Source organism: Barbus barbus (genome assembly GCF_936440315.1).
Source record: "Barbus barbus genome assembly, chromosome: 9".
Taxonomy (NCBI): domain Eukaryota; kingdom Metazoa; phylum Chordata; class Actinopteri; order Cypriniformes; family Cyprinidae; genus Barbus; species Barbus barbus.
In genome coordinates this window covers 25477190-25499509 of record NC_136737.1, presented here as the reverse complement: position 1 = coordinate 25499509, position 22320 = coordinate 25477190, and the positions used below count along the sequence as shown (strand labels likewise).

General features: G+C 38.0%; 1 protein-coding gene across 1 annotated transcript in view; it reads left to right on the top strand.

Annotated features, from left to right (window-relative positions):
- Positions 1-22320, top strand: part of LOC306875218 (dedicator of cytokinesis protein 3-like) — a gene marked incomplete at its 3' end in the record, with an annotated part of 249864 nt that overhangs the window by 96331 nt on the left and 131213 nt on the right. The window contains exons 4-5 of the mRNA XM_079425684.1: positions 2259-2314; positions 7472-7568. Of these exons, the coding sequence (XP_079281810.1) occupies positions 2259-2314; positions 7472-7568 (153 nt within the window). The remainder of the gene's footprint in view (positions 1-2258; positions 2315-7471; positions 7569-22320) is intronic.

Sequence of the window (22320 nt, the reverse complement as noted above, 5' to 3'; positions counted from 1 at the left end):
ATTGACTGAGAGGGTGTGAAGAGTGACTAGCTTTCTGGTCAAGAATCAAGGATGTGTTAAGTTCAGTCATCAAGTTAATGTAGTTTAAGGCAGACAGTTAATGTAGTTCATGGAGTTCAAGGGGTAAAACTCAAATCACAAGTGAGATCGATGTCTCAGTGTGTACAGTATATCTGAGATGTTTCTACTAGATGGCAATGATAATAAATAAAAAGCAAATGGAGACATTTTTTTCTGAAGTCTCTTGCTTCGTAGACTTTGTCCTGAGACAATGGTAAAAAGACAATTTCTCAAGTCTGCTGATCAACAGATTTTCATGTCGCAAAATGTGCTCAGATTTATACCAAAATATACCACAATTTACTATCAAAAATCAATTTCAATGTGAACTTAAATATTTCTCATCAAATTCAATTCACATTGATTCTTAGCTTGTACTAAATGTGAATAATTGACCATTCACTGGGAGTTTGATTGGCAGGTGATCTGACCAATCATAATACTGAATTTGCCACTTTATCCAACAAACAAACAGAACAGGAGAGTAGATTAACGTCGGTGTACTTGAACTTGAAAAATAGTGTATTGATGTCTTTCCAAGGTTGAAAAAAGATACCATCTGATGTTCATTCATGTTTATTCCATGTTATAACTAGTATAGAGGAAGCGATCTGTCACAACACATTAAAGAGCCACAAAATGGTATTTATTGTTTGAATGTCCTAAAAAATTACAAAATTTGAAAGCTGTTTTTTTATTTATTTATTTTTCACTGCGTGAGAACATGATGTGTAGCGTGAGAGGGACGTAACAACATTAACTAATGGTGCATGGACACCAAAAGCGAATCGGATATTTACATCACGTTATTGCTCTAGTTGAGTCATGGGATGTTTTTCGTGTCACTCACTCGAATAAAAACATTGCACAATGCTCTCCTCCATTTTCTGATACAACCGGACATGTCAAACTGGATGTGTCAGTAAGCTCTTCACTGACTGGCTTGTGTGACAATGTGTCATGCTATTTTTTTTGCTAAAGTTAAACATTTTCAAATTGCACAGATGAAATTATTGAGGCAAACATCACGCATTCGTGGCAATTTTGTCACCCAATTCGTGTCATTCACATCGCCCGGCGTGAATTTGTGTTTATTTGTGTTTTTGCATTGACTTTGTAATCTACTTGTGTGAATAGTTAAATTTGCTTTTGGTGTGCACAAATTGTCTTTCTATTTTTAATTGACCTTAGAAATATTAGGAGAAAGGGATGTCTTTTTATGGGCAAAAGGTCATTATTTTAACAGTAAGTACATTTTGCACATTTGTGATTTACGGTAAAGAAACTTTTATTTATTTGTACAAATGTTTAAAAATGTTTTTGTTCATATAAAGAAAGTCATTGGGGTTCAAAACAAGACATTGAATCTCACTGTGTAGATGAAGAAAATAAAAAACACAACACGAAATACATTAACAACCAAAAATCAGTTTATTTATTTGTATGACTATTTTTATAACTACTTATTTATATCTTTCATTTTTCTGCAAATCACAAAAGAAAATATTTTGAAAAAAATGTTTAAAAAATGTTTTTATATATATAATAAGAGTCACTGGAGTTCAAAACAACATGGAAATATTGACCAGCAAAGTAAAACAAAACATGAAACAAATCCTAATCCCAACAACAACTTTAAAAAAAAGTAAACATACATAAGCAAACATAAGAAACAAAACATTTAGGTTCAAAGTCATTGGGGTTCAAAACAACATTGGAACACTTTGAATTTCATTCAAAACATGAAAAAACCAACAACAAAACACTTTTTAACATTGATTCCTTTGTTTTTATCAGAGGAAAGAAAGTCATAGATTTATAATGATGCATGGATAGGTCATTATTTTTGGTAAATTATTTTTCACAGAACGATCTCTAAGACCTGATTGTTAATATGTAGCTGTCCTTATTTCCACTACACTCTCGATGCTGATCAAGTATGAGCAGTCTAAGTAAAAAAACAACTTCTCTTCTCCAGAGGGACTTCTTGGGCTTTGACACGTCTAGTCGAGGAATTCAGCCTCGAGCAATGTGAGCACAACAAGCAAAGATTATGACATGATCTGCGTCCAGCAGGGCCACTGGAATCGTCCTCTGCTCGCTCACATTCCCCGAGATGCGTTCGCTCGCTCGCTCTCTTCATGGAGGCTTACAGTCGCAGAAGCAGAAATGTAATGTTCTTCCCTTTTGTTTCGCAGGGGATCTTCCCAGCCGGCTACATTCACTTGAAGAAGGCTGTCGTCACAAACAGAGGGTAAGTGTCTTTATTCTGAATTATATCAAGCTGCTCCCTCCATAGAGAACAAATGGGTTGGATGAGGAAAGGCAGCGGGGAGAGAGATGGATGGAAGATAAATTTTTTATTTATTCATTCTCAGTCCTCTGATTCCCTTTCTCCTCTCTTGCTGGCTCATGAGTTTTGTCACAAGTCTGAAAGGCTGAGGTTTCATTTTTTGGAAGATCTCTTACTCTCATTTCTCTCTATCAAATATTTGCTTCAGATATGAAGCTGGGTGTGATGTGAGACCATCAGCTCCTGGGATTCAAAAGCTTCATGTATTTAATGTTTTTTTTTTGTAGCATAATTGATTTAATGGATAATCAGAGAGGTTTATATTGTTTTGGGGCACTTATAGTATACTTTAAATCTAAAAGTATTTTTTTTTTTAAAGCTGTACTTGCAGATAATATAATATTAATTAAATAAAAGTACACTTAAAGAAATGCTTTCATGACTGTTTTTAACACTCTTAAGTGCAATTTTAAGACATGCACTTTGTAATAATGACCAATTAAAATTTTAGCTTTAACATATTTTTTAAATCATCATGTTATTAATTTATTGTATCTATTGTAGTTTGCACTTGAAGAAGAAGAAATAGGCCAACAAACAAAACAAAACAAAATTACACTTAGGCCATTCAAGATGTAGATGAGATTATTTCTTCAGCAAACAGATTTGGAAAATTGTAACATTACATCACTTGTTCACCAATTGGTCCTCGGCAATGAATGGGTGCCGTCAGAATAAGAGTCCAGACAGCTGATAAAAGCACCACAGTAATCCACACCACTCCAGTCCATCAATTAACAAATCCATCATTAAGACCTTTTAATTTTTTAAATGATTGCTTCTGGCTATAATGAATAATATTGCTTCTTCTGGTGAAAAGATTGTTTTGTCTGAATCAGGAGAGAAATATGCACAGATCAAATACTATTTACAAGACAAAACAGCCCAAAATAGATCTATACAAATATGCCTGAGGCTTTTGATGAGGACAATAGGAAATAGATTTTTTAACTGGAAGAAGCATTATTATGGATTATGAATTCAAATTTTGGCTAGAAGTGATGGTTTAAATTTAAACCTCTTAATAATAAATTTGTTTCTTACAAACACACAGCTTTTCACTTCATAGGATGTTAATTGTTAATTGATGGACCTCGAGTGGTGTGGATTACTTCTGGATTATTGGTTTTATCAGCTGTTTGGACTCTCATTCTGATGGCACCCATTCACTGCAGTGTATCTATTGGTGAGCAAGTAATGGCATGCTACATTTCTCCAAATGTAATGAAGAAACAAACTCACATACATCTCGGATGACCTGAGAGGAAGTAAAATGTAGGCAAATTTTCATTTTTAAGAATTGTAATTTTTCTTATATTTTAGTATATATTAGTAAGTAGTCCTTCTTTTAGACGTGCATTTCTTTTTCACAAGGATTTACAAACAGATTTTTTTTTTTTTTACAATCTAATGGTTGTAAAAGTCATTAGAAGATCAGGTTTGTTTTTTTGTAAAGTTATTGATAAAAACAAAATGATTGTTTGTACACTGAGATCGCTTTATAACACATACAGATGCTTTTTGTATGTTACATTTATTTAAAAAATAAAAGGAATGCATCTTTAACTACATGTTGTCATTTGGGCAATGTTTCAGTTGCTAATGCTAATTTCCAGTTCAGTAAGTGAGGCAGATGTTGATTCAGTAACCGCTGTGAGTTTCAGCGAAGGATTTATCCGACCGATTAAAACCTGTAAATGTCAATTTTGTAAATTGTGAAACCTAACTAGAGGTCGACCAATATGGGTTTTTCTCTGGCCGATGCCGATATTTAGCAATCAGGGCAGCCCATGGCCAATATATGATGCCGATTTTTTGGGCCGATATGTTTGGCCGATTTTCTTTCTTTTTTTCCCCCTTCATCTCAGGGATGTTAATTTTTTTTCAGTAATTTATCAAAATACTTAAAAAGGTTTGCTGCATGGTTAAAATATGCGGTGCATATAAAAAATTGCGTTTTTTAGAGAGAGAGAGAGAGAGAGAGAAAAGTCACGTATAAGTCACATTTTATTATTTCATTCAGAAATAGGCTTAATGCCGACGTGAAATGTTTACAAACATTATAATAAACACTGTAAACATAGCTAGGCTATTTTAGTTCCCCTCACTCCACAACAAATGCTTTCAATTAACAGTAGGCTATTTAGAAAAGAACAAGAATTAAAAATATAAGAAGCTAGCTATAAACGACAAGCCAAAACGAATTAATTTAGGCTAAAACGAAACTGAAACCAACGTTAGGTCTCTCATTCGACACAAAATCAAATGTTTCCGTATTCGCGATGTATTTGAATGCCAAAATATTATTTATTATGTACAGGTGCATCTCAATAAATTAGAAAGTGGTGAAAAAGTTCATTTTTTTCTTGTAAGTCATATATTTTAGATTCATTGCCTGACCTGAACGCCATAGAGAATCTATGGGGTATTGCCAAGAGGAATATGAGAGACACCAGACCCAACAATGCAGATGACCTGAAGGCTGCTATCAAAGCAACCTGGGCTTCCATACCACCTCAGCAGTGCCACAATCTGATCACCTCCATGCCACGCCGAATTGAGGCAGTAATTAAAGCAAAAGTAGCTCCTACCAAGTACATATACATTAAATGAACATACTTTCCAGAAGGCCAGCAATTCACTAAAAATATTTTTTTATTGGTCTTATGAAGTATTCTAATTTGTTGCGATTGGTGGGTTTTTGTTAAATGTGAGACTAAATCATCACAATTAAAAGAACCAAAGTCTTAAACTAATTCAGTCTGTGCACAGATAGCACACGTACGTCTGCAAGATGTCTGTTAAAGATCTCTTGATCTGGAAAGCATCTGCTGTCTACAAATGTCTGGCAGACGTCTTTCAGATGTCAGTTTTACATACATTCTAAATCATAAACATCTTTAAGTCATCTAATAGACGTCTACTTGACATCTAAAAGGAAACGTCCTATAGACGTATTGCAGATGAGCAAACACCCTAAAAAATACGTCTTGCAGATGTAAATGCAGACATCAAATAGACGTCTCGGAGATGTACGTGTGCTATCAGGGTGTGCATTGAATTTATTTAATACACGAGATTCACAATTTGAGTTGAATTACTGAAATAAATGAACTTTTCCACGACATTCTAATTTATTGAGATACACCTGTACTTCACAGAATTACTGAATTTCACAGGAAAGATTTGTTTATTTTTTATAAATAAAGAACTGTATTTCTTTAGTCAATTATTAAAGTTTTACATGTTACACGGGCTGGTTTATTCATTTTTAAGTATTTTGGGGATTTTAAGAACAAGTGGAAAATGTGCTGAATGTTTCATTTCATCCAAGTGAAATTAACAAGCAGTTCGACTTAATTTACATTCGTTTTAAACACCGAGCCAGGCGCGAGAGGACACAGGTTGCGCGCCTCGTCCATATTGCCAGATGCGCTCGTGAGAGACTTGCGGAGTATATATATATATATATATTTTTTTTTTTTTCTTTAGTTTTAATTTGCCTAACTTTCGATCTGACCCTTTTTAAACGGTGGGCGTTTACGCAGTTGGCTAGAGCAGTGCTGATCAGGGAGAAGGTGCGCTCACTCTGTTGGTTAGTAAGACTGTCACTCAAGGCTGGCAGTCGTGCATATGCTCTGGATCAGAGTAATATCGCGTCCACATCGCAGGCTTTGCGATTAGGAAATCGCAACGTCTCAAATCATGATTGCGATTTGATTTCGATTAATCGCACAGCTCTACCAGGTAGTTCTCTCTTCAAAAAATTAGCAGACAGAGGGGGATATCACAGGGTTATCCGTTGTGCCAGTGGAATGGCAATCTGCTTGCCACACGAGGCAGCATCACGTGTTGCTTGCAGACGCGCCTGTATATTAATCGGCCTAATTTGCAGCACAATCGTCCGATGCGATTAATAAAAAAATGCCAAAAATCGGCCGATCGCTCGGTCGACCTCTAAACCTAACATAACCCATGTCCTAGGATCAAATTATAGCGTCTCATCAGAATTCAGAAAACAAGGAGAACATGACTCTAAAAGCTGTTACATTGGACACATGTGATGATAAAGCAGAACAAAGAGCTCGATCTGTTTCCACCATGTGTCAGAGAAGGACAGAGGAAGGACAGTGAGGGCTGATGGATGGACAACAATAATGGAGAGATGAATAGACAGGAAGAGCTAATGAGACAGCAGGAAGATGAAACAGGACAATTTAGTGCTATTGGTTTACGATGATAGCTGTGTGTACAGTACACTGTTATTTTAAAGACCCTATGAAATACTTTAACAAAGCTTTTATCATGTTTACTACCAAAACAGGAAGTTGAAATTTGAAGTTGAAATAACAGTTTATGTGTTTATTTGAGAATTGTGTTATTTTATTTTACTTCTACTTGCCTTTGGGGGGTAATTGATCTATCCTCTGATCAGTGTTTGTTGTTTTCTGCATCAGTTTATTTTATACAAAAAGTATTATTTATGTTATGTTTTCTATTCATATTTAAATATTATGTAGTAAATATATTACATATTATAGTAATGAATTAGTGAATAAATAAATAAATATTATAGATTAATGCTGGATTAATCTACTGTAATAAATATTTTCAATATTAATTATCATGTTAATTACCGTGGCTTTTAGCTCCAGCAGCAGGGGTGCTTTTTACCCCAATTACCATACTTTTACATATTCTTTCGTTATTTAAGAACTGTTGCTTTAATTATCTTAAAAAAACGGAAAATCATTAAAAAGACCTTTGTCTCAAAATATATGCATTAATTTTAGTGATTCTAATTTGCTACTTAATAATAATGATAATAATATGCATAAAGTGTTGTTTTTATTATTGTTATTTAAATATATTAATCATTCCTTACTACTAACTACCTTTGAATATAGATAGATAGATAGATAGATAGATAGATAGATAGATAGATAGATAGATAGATAGATAGATAGATAGATAGATAGATAGATAGTGTTCATTTGTAACTACTTGTTGGAGGGCGGTTACACTAACCTGTGGTCAATATTTGTTGTTTCTGTTCAGGCAATATGAGATGGTGGTCCCACTGGAAGACCCTATCATCACAGAGGTCACCTCTACGCTGCAGGAGTGGTCTGTCCTGTGGAAACAGCTGTATGTGGTGAGTTCCTCCTCCTCTTCCTCCTCTACTATACTTCGCTGTGGGCAGGAGATGCCGCTTGCCTGTGCTACAACCAGGGCTGTCCTTAGCTGCCGTGGAGCCTGGTGCGAGGTAGGGAGAGAGGCCCCCTCGGTCCGATTCGCGATTGCATTCTGGGGGGCAGGTGTCCATTGGTCCGCTTGCGCCCTTCAAAGCGCGGGGCCCGGTGCGACCACACCAGTTGCACCGCCCAAAGGACGGCCCTGGCTACAACAGCAAATATCACCCAAGAGACTGAATTATAATGGTTCCAGTGATGGAACTGTCTTCTCTCAGTCTAGTAGACAGTTTGAGTGCACTTTGTACAATATTTCATTATTATGTAGTTTTGAAGGAAATGAACACCTGGCACATGGGAACATAGAGGAGCCATTTAAAAATGTAGCGCAGACTGAATGCAAGAATGTGTTTTTTTTTTTCTCTCTCTCTCTCTGAACAGGCTGCTAGTAACAGTATAATAGGTAATTTACGTACAAATGGTTTATTAAAGAAAAGCAGAACAAATTTATCAAATGTTTCATAAATTGTATAATCCACATACGAATGGTTAAAAATGGTTCATGAAATGTGCAGAACAAATTTATGAATCACATATTTGACAATTTATGTATTGCATGGTTGTGAATGATTCACGAAACAAGCAATGAATTCATAAATAAATTTATGAATGCTCAATAGTTCACATAAGAATTACATACAATAATGAAAAACTAGTACAACTAATTTATGCATCACATGGTTGTGAGCGATTCATGAAACTCAAGTATTATGAATTTGAGTGCATGTTTGATAGCTTACGGAAGAAAGTTTACGAACAATTTATAAAACTCAATTATTGCAAATTTACGCAGAGCACATTCAATAGTTTACTCAAGAAAGTTTACGAATAATTTATAAAACTCAATTATTGCGAATTTATGAAGGGCATGTTTGATAGTTTATGCAGGAAAGTTTTACCAAAACTCAATTGTTGTGAACTCATGAAGCACAAGTTTGATAGTTTACACAAGAAAGTTTACTAATAACTTATACAACTCAATTATTGTGAATTTATGACGAGCATATGCGATAGTTTACTCAAGAAAGTTTACGAATAATTTATAAAACTCAATTATTGCGAATTTATGAAGGGCATGTTTGATACATAATGCAGGAAAGTTTTACGAAAATTCATAAAACTCAATTGTTGCAAATTTATGAAGCCCATGTTTGATAGTTTATGCAAGAAAGTTTACGAACAATTCATAAAACTTAATTATTGTGAATTTATGCAGCAAATCTTTGATATTCTACTTTAAAAAGTTCACAAACAATTTATGAAACACAGGCAGAAATGATTTGTGAATTGCATGACTGTGAATGATTGCATGGTTGAGAAATGATCAGAACAAATTTATCAATCACACAATTTGAGAACTTTATGTAAGCCTGTACTGAGGATTACCAAGCATTAGTGTACGACATGACAATAGAGCTCTCTCTCTCTCTCTCATTTTTCTCTGTGAGCCTGGAGGTTTTAGGGATGTCAGACATGACGTAACCACAAAGATTTTAACAGCATTGGTTCATATCATTCGTCATTGCTTACTGCCATTTTGACCAACCATCTACTGCTTAACACAAAGATGACACAGCATTTTTTTTTTCACGTTCATTATGTATTTATTAAAACTCATTTTAGCTCATTAATGTTATTTTTTCTGCCACAATGTAAAATCAAAGACTTATGGGCAGGTAAAATAATATTAATAAAATAAATGATAACATGAATATCTTATGTATTTGTTTAACAGTTGTATTGGAGCAACTGTAATATACCTTAAACTGCATATGATGCTTTACTTATCAGGGAATATATGGCTTTATATTCTTAATATAGTTTAATGTTTGCTGTCTGTTGTTACGCAAGAAGGACTGGAGGCAGAGAGAAGGTACAAAAGGTAAGTTTATTTGACCAACAGGTGAGAAAGGAGCATGATGGCAGGTAAGTGAAACCACTTGAGAGTTCTCAGAGTTAATCTTCGGAGTTTGAACTTGTAACTTGTCCTTCACAGGAAGAGCGGGGATCACGGGAAACCTGAGGCGACACACACCGCTGACTCGGAGCAGACACTCGGGATTCAAGGAGCAGACATCCTAGAAGTACAGAATGCAGTTCAATAGGCAAGTATACTGAATGTCAAAGTTTCCTAAGGCTGTGGTAGTTTAGCAGTCCAACTTTGAAAGAACGAGACCGGACATCGAGTGTTTGGTGGTGTGTCTTTATGGGGAGCAGTGATGAGGAGCAGGTGAGTGTAATCAGAACACAGGTGAGCGTGATCGCTGTGATTGTGTGGTGGCAGAGCCTGGCAGATCTGTGACATTAGCTCCCCCTCCCGGAAGGTGTGTCCCGCACCGTAATAACTGCATCGGGGACGGAACGTCCTGAAGACCGATGCAGGGCAGGGACACAGGCTGGATCCAGGGACTCGGGAGGCCATGGCGGATCAGGAGGTTTGGGAGACCATGGCGGGACTGAAGACTCGGGAGGCCATGGCGGGACTGGAGACTCGGGAGGCCATGGCGGATCAGAGAGCTTGGATGGCCCTGGCGGATCAGGGAGCTAGCTTGGATGGCCCTGGCGGATCAGGGAGCTTGGATGGCCCTGGCGGATCAGGGAGCTTGGATGGCAAGGCGGATCAGGGAGCTTGGATGGCCCTGGCGGATCAGGGAGCTCTGTGGCCTTGGCCTCTGGTCCGGCCACACAGGCCGTGGCTATATAGCCCCCCCCCCCCAAAAAAAAAAAAATGTATTGGGGAAGTTCCCTGTGAGACGCTCTGGAGGAGCGGGCTCTGTGGGGCGCTCTGGAGGAGCGGAGCTGGACCGGTCCAGTGGAGACCTAAGAGGGTGCTCTGGAAGCGCAGACGCTCCGGCAGCACGGACTCCCGGGGATCGGTAACGACACTTCTGGCCTAGGAAGTGAGAACTGGATTCTCGGGATTCGAGACCGGCACTCCTAGCCGTGGCTTGAGAATTGGACTCTCGGGGTTCGGGACCAGCACTCCTGGCCATGAACTGAGAGCTGAATTCTCGGGATTCAGGACCGGCACTTCTGGCCGTGGCTTGAGAACTGAATTCTCGGGGTTCGGGATCGGCACTCCTGGCCGTGGTCTGAGAACTGGATTCTCGAGGTTCGGGATCGGCAATCCTGGCCGTGGCTTGAAAACTGGATTCTCGGGGTTCGGGATCGGCACTTCTGGCCGTAGTCTGGGAACTGGATTCGGGATCGGCATTCCTGTCCGTGACTTGAGAACTGGATTCTCGGGGTTCGTGATCGGCACTCCTGGCCGTAGTCTGGGAACTGGATTCAGGATCGGCACTCCTGGCCGTGGCTTGAGAACTGGATTCTCGGGATCGGCACTCCTGTCCGTGACTTGAGAACTGGATTCTCGGGATTCGGGATCGGCACTCCTGGCCGTGGCTTGAGAACTGGATTCTCGGGGTTCGGGATCGGCACTCCTGGCCGTGGTCTGGGAACTGGATTCGGGATCGGCACTCCTGGCCGTGACTTGAGAACTGGATTCTCGGGTTTCGGGAAGCACAAATTCTCTGGGGCGCTCGGGAAGCGCAGTTTCTCTGGGCGCTCTGGAAGGGCGGATTCGCATGTTGCGGGCGGCGGAATCTTCATCGCCGCGGGCGATGGCTGGACTGCAGGAACCTCCTCTACAGTAAAAGATGAACCCGCGAGGTGAAGTACATAATCCAGGTATTGTTGTAGGGAGCCCGGGGTAGTGGCAGGTGGCGTTCGGAGAAACAGGTAGTTATCCAGACCACCCCAGAAGATCTTAAATGTCCCATCCGTCCACGGTACGTAGTGGGAGAGCCAGAGGAAATCCTCTACATAATCTTCAATGGGGCGGCCGTCCTGAGCTATCTGGAGCAATTCATCCTCGGGAGATTGGTAGATGCAGTCCATTATTCGGTGTAGGTCCGGTCTTCTGTTACGTAAGAAGGACTGGAGGCAGAGAGAAGGTACAAAGGTAAGTTTATTTGACCAACAGGTGAGAAAGGAGCGTGATGGCAGGTAAGTGAAACCACTTGAGAGTTCTCAGAGTTAATCTTAACTTGTCCTTCACAGGAGGAGCAGGGATCACTGGAAACCTGAGGCGACACACACCGCTGACTCGGAGCAGACACTCGGGATTCAAGGAGCAGACGGAGCAGGTATCCTAGAAGTACAGAATGCAGGTTAATAGGTAAGTATACTGAATGTCAACGTTTCCTAAGGCTGTGGTAGTTTAGCAGTCCAACTTTGAAAGACCGAGACCGGACATCAAGTGTTTGGCGGTGTGTGTCTTTATGGGGAGCGGTGACGAGGAGCGTGACGAGGAGCAGGTGAGTGTAATCAGAACACAGGTGAGAGTGATCGCTGTGATTGTGTGGTGGCAGAGCCTGGCAGATCTGTGACAGTTGTCCTATTATGTTTACATCTCACAAAAATGAGTGAGGTTTATGCTCAAAACAAGAGCAAAACAAGTGGGGTAAGAAAAATTATTGTAATTTAAAAATACAGTGTAGTCTTTGAAAATAAGTTTTAATATATTTTTTCTAAAAAAAAAAAAAATAATAACAATTTAAAAAAACTAGTTTTAAGGATTGTTAGATACTGTTTTTCCAGCACTCCTCACATCAGAGAAAGCAGCTTGTTTTTGCATTTTCCTCTGAGGACTATTTTTAAACCGTCACGTGTTTCCTCAAACACCTTTTCTTTCTCAATCATCTCCAATTCAAAGACATGAAAGCTTGTAATAAGGCTTCCAGGATTCTGACAGCACTTGTAATGCAGCTCAAAAAATCGATGCTAATTTGGTGGCCGGTTGAATCAAGGATGACTAATTCAGACTGATTTGGGTTGCGTAACGAAGCGAAGACAGAGCATCGTGAGGCTGCGGCTCAGCTGATAGCAGAGATTCACGCTCCACGGCTCCAGTTAGGAAAACGTGGACAAGACAACAAGCAGCCAGTCACGTTGGAAATGCTTGTTGAAATGATTGTAACAGCAACTGTATCAATTAAGATCTCAATATATCTGGGACTCAGACCAAAGCCTCCACTCTTATCAGAAGCCAACGCAGGCGATAAATGTATTTGACTAATTAGTGAACAGTGTTTTCTGAATTTGCTGTTCGCAGTTTGGCTGTGGCAGGTCTGGCAGATGCACTTTGTCATTTTCACATCACTGCGGATGTGCTTTTAGCAGTATAGTAATATTGTCTTGTGTGCTTGGTAATTTTGGCTGGGTTTGGGTGTTTATAACTGACAGTCTTTGTTTGTTCATTTTATAATAATTTTTAAAATTAATATAACAATGGTATTATATTTGTAATTTACACTGAACAAAATTATAAACGCAACACTTTTGTTTTTGCCCCCATTTTTCATGAGCTGACCTCAAAGATCTAAGACTTTTCTATGTACACAAAAGGCATATTTCTCTCAAATATTGTTCACATATCATTCTAAATCTGTGTTAGTGAGCACTTCTCCTTTGTCGAGATAATCCATCCACCTCACAGGTGTGGCATATCAAGATGCTGATTAGACAGCATGATTATTGTACAGGTGTGCCTTAGGCTGGCCACAATAAAAGGCCACTCTAAAATGTGCAGTTTTACTGTATTAGGGGGGAGGGGTGTCCGAAAACCAGTCAGTATCTGGTGTGACCACCATTTTCCTCATGCAGTGCAACACATGTCCTTCGCATAGAGTTGATCAGGTTGTCCACTCTTCAATGGCTGTGCGAAGTTGCTGGATATTGGCAGGAATTGGAACACACTGTCTTATACGCCGATCCAGAGCATCCCAAACATGCTCAATGGGTGACATGTCCGGTGAGTATGCTGGCCATGCAAGAACTGGGATGTTTTCAGCTTCCAGGAATTGTGTACAGATCCTTGCAACATGGGGCCGTGCATTATCATGCTGCAACATGAGGTGATGGTCGTGGATGAATGGCACAACAATGGGCCTCAGGATGTTGTCACGGTATCTCTGTGCATTCAAAATGCCATCAATAAAATGCACCTGTGTTCTTTTTCCATAACATATGCTTGCCCATACCATAACCCCACCTCCACCATGGGCCACTCGATCCACAAGATTGACATCAGCAAACCGCTCACCCACACGACACCATACACACTGTCTGCCATCTGCCATCTGCCGTGTACAGTGAAAACCAGGATTCATCTGTGAAGAGAACACCTCAGAAATTCTTTGGTTATGCCAACCGATTGTTGCAGCACCTATCCGGGTGGCTGGTCTCAGACGATCTTGGAGGTGAAGATGCTGGATGTGGAGGTCCTGGGCTGGTGTGGTTACATGTGGTCTGCGGTTGTGAGGCCGGTTGGATGTACTGCCAAATTCTCTGAAACGCCTTTGGAGACGGCTTATGGTAGAGAAATGAACATTCAATTCACGGGCAACAGCTCTGGTGGACATTACTGCAGTCAGCATGCCAATTCCATGCTCCCTCAAAACTTGCGAGATCTGTGGCATTGTGCTGTGTGATAAAACAGCACATTTTAGAGTGGCCTTTTATTGTGCCCAGCCTAAGGCACACCTGTGCAATAATCATGCTGTCTAATCAGTATCTTGATATGCCACACCTGTGTGAGGAGGATGGATTATCTCGGCAAAGGAGAAGTGCTCACTAACACAGATTTAGACAGATTTGTGAACAATATTTGAGAGAAATAGGACTTTTGTGTACATAGAAAAGTCTTAGATCTTTGAGTTCAGCTCATTAAAAATGGGTATATGTATGTATATATAATGATGCCACGGCTATAGAAACCTTAATTAGTACACAGAAATGCAGTGTAATAGGGCATTGCATAGCTAGAAACCCAATTAACACAATTCATGAAGTTTCCACACCTGCGTAACGCATCATCCCTAGCTGAAGCATTAACCTGACAAAATGACACAAATATACTCAACCCGATGTTATAACTGACATTTATTAACTGAAACATATTTATACCTTACAGAGAACATTGGTATAAAACAAATAAGGCGATTACATGTGTTTTAAAGTTGACCTAACAATTTAATGAATTCTTAATGCTTTTCGTCTTCACGAGTCTCCCCGCCGATCTGCCCGCGCGCTGCGGGAGGAAAATACTTGTAAGCACAGCCTTACCAGGAAAGCGAGCAAGTAACATTAAAATAATTAAACTCATACAAGATGATGAAGAAAAGCGTATACCTGTTTTAACGTACCCCTATGACTCTCATCTGCACGCCGAGTCTCCCCACCGGTCCACCTCTGCCAGCGGTTAGGGTTAGGGAAAAAAGATCGGTTCATACAGCTCGACTCGGAAACTGAGATATTCTTACGGAAACTTAAACATGGCTTTATATCTTGCAAATAACATCAGAATACAACGCCTAAAGCAATAAAAGTCAAAAATGAAACTTAGCCTACCATACGCTAGTAGTTTTTAATTTTCACAATCATGAGTCTTATTCAGTGCCGTTGCCGAGTAGGTGTCTGGTTGTTTTTTGCCGCGGTCATTCAGTACTTTAGTATTTAGATTTACAGAGGGCGAATATTTTTCAGAATGCACTGTACACAGCATATACGGTGAGAACCAGTAATAACATTGTGAAAACAAAAATATTTAAAGTGATGCTGTTTGCTAGCTTTGACTAGTGTGCTCTGAGCATCCAATCAAAGGACGAGAAAATGTTGAGGTTATTGTAAGCCTGCTAGATGGCCCTGGAGCTGCCAAATTGAAATCTGATTGGTTAAAGCAACGATTTCATTGCCGTTAATGTTAAGTTACAGAAGCCTGCACTGCTGATTCTAAAGGCTTTAGGCAGATTTATTTGACCCTAGCAACACAATTGCTGAAATATGATTGGATAAGGATTGGATAATATAAATATACGCTACTGGAAGCAGCACAACCAAGAGAAAAGCTATGAAATGAAGAGAATAGACTGTTAGCTATAATTTAATACACATTCAAGGAAAAATATATTAAAACTAAGTCAGTGATTCTGATCCCTGACGGCCCACCACTTTTATATATATATATATATATATATATATATATATATATATATATATATATATATATATATATATATATATATATATGGGTCATTCATGTTATACAGTGACTTATCTGTCGCTATGATTTACTTACTCATATTTTCTCTAAAATAGTCACATATTTATAAGAAATTGCTTAAATTATACATAATAGGTCTACTTTATCACTTAAACAGAGATAATAGACATTAAAAATATGATTTAGGTTATACTACCCACCACAGCACTGAAACAGCTTTGTTAAAAGTGTTGAATGATTTGTTACTGTCAGCTGATTCTGGAGATAATGCAGTTTTGGTTTTATTGGATCTGAGTGCCGCTTTTGATACAGTAGATCATAATATCCTTCTGTCACACCTTGAACATTGGGTGGGCATAAAGGGTACAGCACTTTGCTGGTTCAAGTCATATCTCAAATCTAGGTCATTTTCAGTGTCTGTTGGCCAGTTTATTTCATCATCTGCCTCTCTTTTCTGTGGAGTCCCTCAGGGGTCCATTTTAGGACCATTGCTCTTTAATTTGTATATGCTTCCACTTGGTAATATCATAAGGAAATATAAAATCTCTTTTCATTTGTATGCCGATGATTCTCAGCTGTATCTTCCTTTAAAATCTTGTGATTCTGTGCAGTCTCTCATTGACTGTCTTGAGAATATTAAATGCTGGATGTCAAATAACTTCCTGCAACTCAACAATGATAAAACTGAGGTGATTTTCTTTGGTCCCTCTAAAACAAGAAATTCTGTTGCTGGGAACTTAGAAAACCTCACGCCATATATTAAGTCTCAGGTCAAAAATCTGGGTGTTATCTTTGATTCTGAGCTTTGTCTTGAGAAACAAATTAGCTCAGTTGTTAAGAACAGTTATTATCAGCTGAGGATCATCTCCAGACTTAAATCATTGCTTTCTTTTCAAGATCTGGAAATAGTCATTCATGCTTTTATTACATCACGCCTGGATTATTGTAACTCGTTATATGTTGGTCTTCCACAACTTCATTGTCACGGCTGCAGATGGTTCAGAACGCGGCGGCCAGACTGTTAACCGGCACCAAAAAACATGACCATATTTCGCCAGTTTTAGCGTCTCTTCACTGGCTTCCTGTTTTTTTTTTAGAATTCAGTTTAAAATTTTACTTATTGTTTTCAAAGCTCTTAATGGACATGCCCCATCTTATATTTCGGAACTAATTAATTTGCATTCAATGCCCAAGTCCCTTAGGTCGGCAAATAAATCTTTATTACATGTTCCTCGGTCACGCCTTAAATCAAAAGGAGACAGAGCCTTTGCAGTCGCCGCTCCACGTTTGTGGAATCAGTTGCCACCTGACATTAGGTGTGCTTCTTCTCTATTTACTTTCAAGTCCAGACTTAAGACACATTTTTATTCTCTCGCATTTCCGGGATATTAATTCAGTGTGTACAGTTTTTGTTGTTAATGTTATTTTATTATTATTGTTGTTATTTTAATTGTATTCTATTTTAGTATTTGTTTTATTGGTTGTGTTCAGCACTTTGGTCAGTGTAATGCTGCATTTAAATGTGCTCTATAAATAAAACTAACTTACTTTTTATTGATACATGCGTTCAGTTTGCATCATGTCCTCAGTGCAAAGTAATCAACTTACACTAGAAATATAAACCATGAAATTATAAAAACCTCAAAATATTTTTAAATTATGTTATGGACTAGGCTAAACTTCATCTAATCATACATATAAATCATGTGAAACTATATATATATTTTTTTTTTATTTTCTTCATTTACCGTGTCCCCTCAAGTCATCTTCCACCCTGTTAGTATGTACTCCCTCGCCTTCCAAAATAGACTACAATTCCACTGATATCATTTTCAGGAAGGGATATTGTTTATTTTTTCCCCTGGAATTCAACTGTACAAATGGAGGCAAGTGTCAACTCTCACTCCAAACTTTTTTTTAAGTTTTTGAAATGTTCTCCTGCTTGTCACACTCTTAAAGTTCCACCCTGTTAGGCTATATTATGGAGAATGTTTGTCCGATCAAAGAAAAAAAAAAAAAATCTGACATAGTTATAAAAGTTATGTTCATCTATAGAAGGTTAGAGAGCTAAACGTTGATCACTCAAAAAACTACAGCTAATTTAGCTCAAAATTGTCCACACTGGTGGAAATTCTAATAGAATAAATAATGTTTAGAGCCTGTTTCAGGTCTTGCAATGATCTCTCAGTTGAGGTCAGTTTTCAATGATCTCTCAGTTTTCTGTCTGAAGCGGATGGGCCATGCTAAGTTTGCCTTCACATTGACTGACAGGTTTCCCCATCGGCAACCGCTTTTAATATGCGGTACCCGGTCAGGAGATGGTCACTGGGAGACTTGTGATTGATCTGCACCCTCGGCTGTACGGACAGAAATCTGTGGGATTGGGAAGAAGAGGTTTTTTTCTGGTAGTGCAGAGTGACAGTGAAGTGTTGTGCCATGTTACGAAAATCCTCAAAGCATCCATTTCCACTGAAACCTGTCACAGAACATACTGTACAAGCAACCTCACCCAAATATGTGCATATTTTGAGTGCTTTAGGGCTTAGTCATGCATAAATTAGCTGAATGTCTTGAAGCTCCGAGTTAAAATGACCAACAGCGATTATGCTAAGCAATACCATCTTTTATGACATTACTTGCTTCTCTCCTCAGAATATGGGAAAGTGCTTCCTGCTTCTTAGATGTTTCATGAGCTGTTCTGTACATCAGTCACTCATTACAGTATCTAAGATTTTCAGTACAACTCTAAAAACTGTCATCTTCAGAGATTTTCAGATGATTCTGCAATTGTTGGCTGTATAAAGGAGCATGATGAGAGTGAATACAGGGAGCTTTTAAAGAGTTTTGTAGACTGGTGTGAAATGAATGGTCTTAGGGCGCTTGCTAGAGAAGGAGAAGAATCAACTCAATAAGCTGATAAAAAGGCAGGTTCTGTTGTGGGTTGCGTGTTGCCCACTATTGATGTGATTGCACAGGATCGAATGACTGATAAACTGGTCAGTATAATGAAACAAGATTGTCATCCTCTTCATGAAACAGTTCAAGCCTGTGTGAGCACTTTTAGCTCAAGATTAATTCAGCCCCGATGCCATAAATAACAATATAAAAGGTCATTTTTAACAACAGCCATTAGCTTATATAATCGATGTCATATTAGATGACTGATGGATTATTTTAAATTGTATTTATAATATAGTGTAGAGTGTATTATGATGCTTGAAACGAGCTTTTTATTTATTTTTTGTGATCTGACATGTGAATTTCCCTTTGGGATTAATAAAGTTAATCAATCAATAATCAATCAATCAATAAACTCTCCAGAAATAGGTTTCAGAAACATTTATGTCTGTCTATGTCTTATGTTTCTACATAACACAGAATAGTCTGTACTTAATGCATACTGCTAACCTGACTCAATCATTTTGTCGAGAAGTTGCTGCTGTTCTCATGAACTCTCACATTGCCCATGATAGTTTATGAAAGATACACTAGCTTAAGTTTGTTCTGTAACACATCATGTTTTGAAACACTGTTCTGTCGCAGTCGCTTAAGCGTTTGGTCAGCCTGTCATCTTAACGGTAAATGATCTTCACTCATGTGGAAGGATACAACTGTCAGTGTGCTGCTACAGCCCCGCCACACCATTTATACTAGCAGCAAAGAAAAAAAAAAACACACAAGCAGTGAGGTAAATGGAGTATAATTTAAGAAAATGCTAGCAGCATGCTAATTATGTTAGAAACAAGCCAGCATCATGCTACAAACAATTCGCAATTAGCAGCAAGGCTAGCAACATGTTATAAACATGCTAATCATGCTAGAAACAATAAGCAACATGCTAACAACATATAATCATGTTAAAACATGCTAACATCGTGTTAGCAACATGCTAGATACATAATTAGCAACATGCTAATCATGCTAACAACGTGTTAATCATGCTAAAACATACTAACAACATGTTAAACCAGTGGTTCTCAACCCTTTTTCCCACCGGGCCGCACTATGGTCCAAGTGCAAGTCTCACGGGCCGCGCGCATGTCATTTACATATTACGTCATCAATACAAACCAACCAGATTAATATTATTATTTATAGCCTAAATATTATGATATCTAAACGATTACATTTATTGAAATAAATAAATATGTAATTCTACTCACCATTAATAAGACACTGATGATGTCGGGAGCTGACCAATTTTGTGAAATTCTGCTCGAAAGGAGTAACAGCACAATGAAGTTGCGATTGTAAATTGCAATCTGTAAGACGCGCATGGAAGCGTGACTTGACGCGCGATATTGCACAAAGTGTGCGTTCACAAATGTAGCCTATGTTGATCCAAATATGGGAAGCATTTTTGAATTTAATAATCTGATGTTCTCTCAAGAGATGTTTTGCCACATTTCTGTAATTAAGGATGATTGCTGCGTAGTAGCCTATGGGTGTTTCTTTGTACCTGAAAATCTTCAAGTGAGTTGCGGGGCAAACCGAAAGTTGATACCGAAAGTCCAGCACTCTCTTCACTGCTGATGCTGCGACTGTTTGAATGCGTTCCTTTGCTGGCATTTTCCACATTTCTTTTTCTCCCTTAACAAATTTGTCCATTCTGATGCTCAATTTTACAGAACTAATGGCTGCTGATGACTGTTTGAATTGAACTCTGTCAAAGTGTGCGCTTGTAAGTGTTCGTAACATGCGTAACATTAATTACTTGAGTACATAGATCTACTCATGTCTGAAAATAATATAGGAAAAACTCAATTATTTTACATAAAAACATTATAGCTTATATTTGTTTAGTACATTGCTCAGCACATAGACTGAAACATTCAGCATGGTGGGCCGCATTTGGATTCGTGACGGGCCGCATGCGTTAAACCATGCTAGCAACATGATAAAAATGCTGACAACATGCTAATTGTAACAACTCAATAAATCATGCTAGCAACATGTCAAATCATCATTTATTGATCTAAAAGCATTCAAACTTTGAACTTTTTAAATATTTTAAATTTCAAACAAGTTAGCAACATGCTAATCATGCTAGCAACATGCTAATCATGTCAATAATGTGCTAGCAACATGTTAAATCATGTTAGCAACACTCAAGCATTGTTACAATATGCTATCAACAAGCTAAATCATGCTAGCGACATACTACAATATGCTAGCAACAAGCTGAATCATGCTGTCAACGTGTTAACAATGTGTTAAATCATGCTAGCATCATGTTAGAAACATACCTATCATACTAGCAACAGAACACTTATCTATCCATTAATTATTGTTATATATATATATATATATATATTCAAAACAAAAACAAATTACAAAACAAAATATAAAACAATAACAAATATATATGTATATTTTGTTGTCTGTAAAAAAAAAAATCCCAAAATCAAATGGTCTTTATTTGTGACTTTTGTGTATTCCATAAAATACATGTTATTGAGGCATGTTACATGCACTCATGCACATGTAACATGCTGCTTTTATGCTTCAGTCGTGCTTTTTTTACACACAGGCAGTTATTTTGTTCATGTCAAGTCCCGTTTGGTGCAACCCCCATCTGTGATGTTGCCTGCAGGGCGAATCAACAAAGATGCAGGAGCACATGTGTGAAAGTTTTTTTTTTTTTTTTTTTCGTTCCATCAGTGTCATGAAACCTCATGTCACACTGTCACTTCATCCTGGTTAACTGTCACTCATATCCCCCCTCACGCTCCCCACGCTAGAAAACCTTTTCATCCTCTCACCTTCCGTCTAGACGTGGTCCATTTCAGAATAGCCATGTTTCATTTCTGCAGGATTTTCAATGGTTAGCATGTGGTCTTTCCGCTGTGTGTAAAGAATGACGGCAATTAAATTGGGTCATGTATATAATGCACCATTTGATTTTTAGGCTTTGCTCAGACAGACAGCAAAACTGCCTTTGTTTTGTTGTGTTTTTATCTTTGTCTTTGTTTTGTGTTCTTTGTCTAGTTTTTTTGTTTCACTTTCATTTGTTTGTCTTTTGATGCATGTCTTTATTTGTTGTGGGTTTTTTTCTTGTTTTCGTTTTGTTTCTTGTTGTTTTGTGTTTTTTCTTGTGTTTATTGGTTATGTTTTTTGTATTGTGTTTTGTTTGTTTCGTCTAGTCTTTTATGGTCTTGTGTTTTGTTTTTTTGTTTATTGGTTTGTCTTGTTTTTTGTTTCATGTTTTTATTTCACCTTGTATTGCGTTTATTGTTTTGTCTTGTTTTATTTTCTGTTTATTGGTTTGTCTAGTGTTTTTGTCTTGTTTAGTTTTTGATTTGTCTTGTGTTTTACTTTGTTAAATAGTTATTTGTTTATTGTTTTGTCTTTTTGTTTTGTTTCGTGCTTTTATTTTATTTTATTTTTGTCTTGTTTTGTTTTGTTTTTTCATTGATTTATCTTTTGTGTGTGTGTGTGTTTGTATTTGTGTTTGTCTTGTGTTTTGTTTATTTGTTTGTCTTTTTTGTTTGTTTTGTCTTGGCTATCATTAATTTGTATTAGATTTTCAATGGTTAGCATGTGGTCTCAGCTCCGTTTGTGAAGAAATACAGCAGTCATCTACAGTATATATT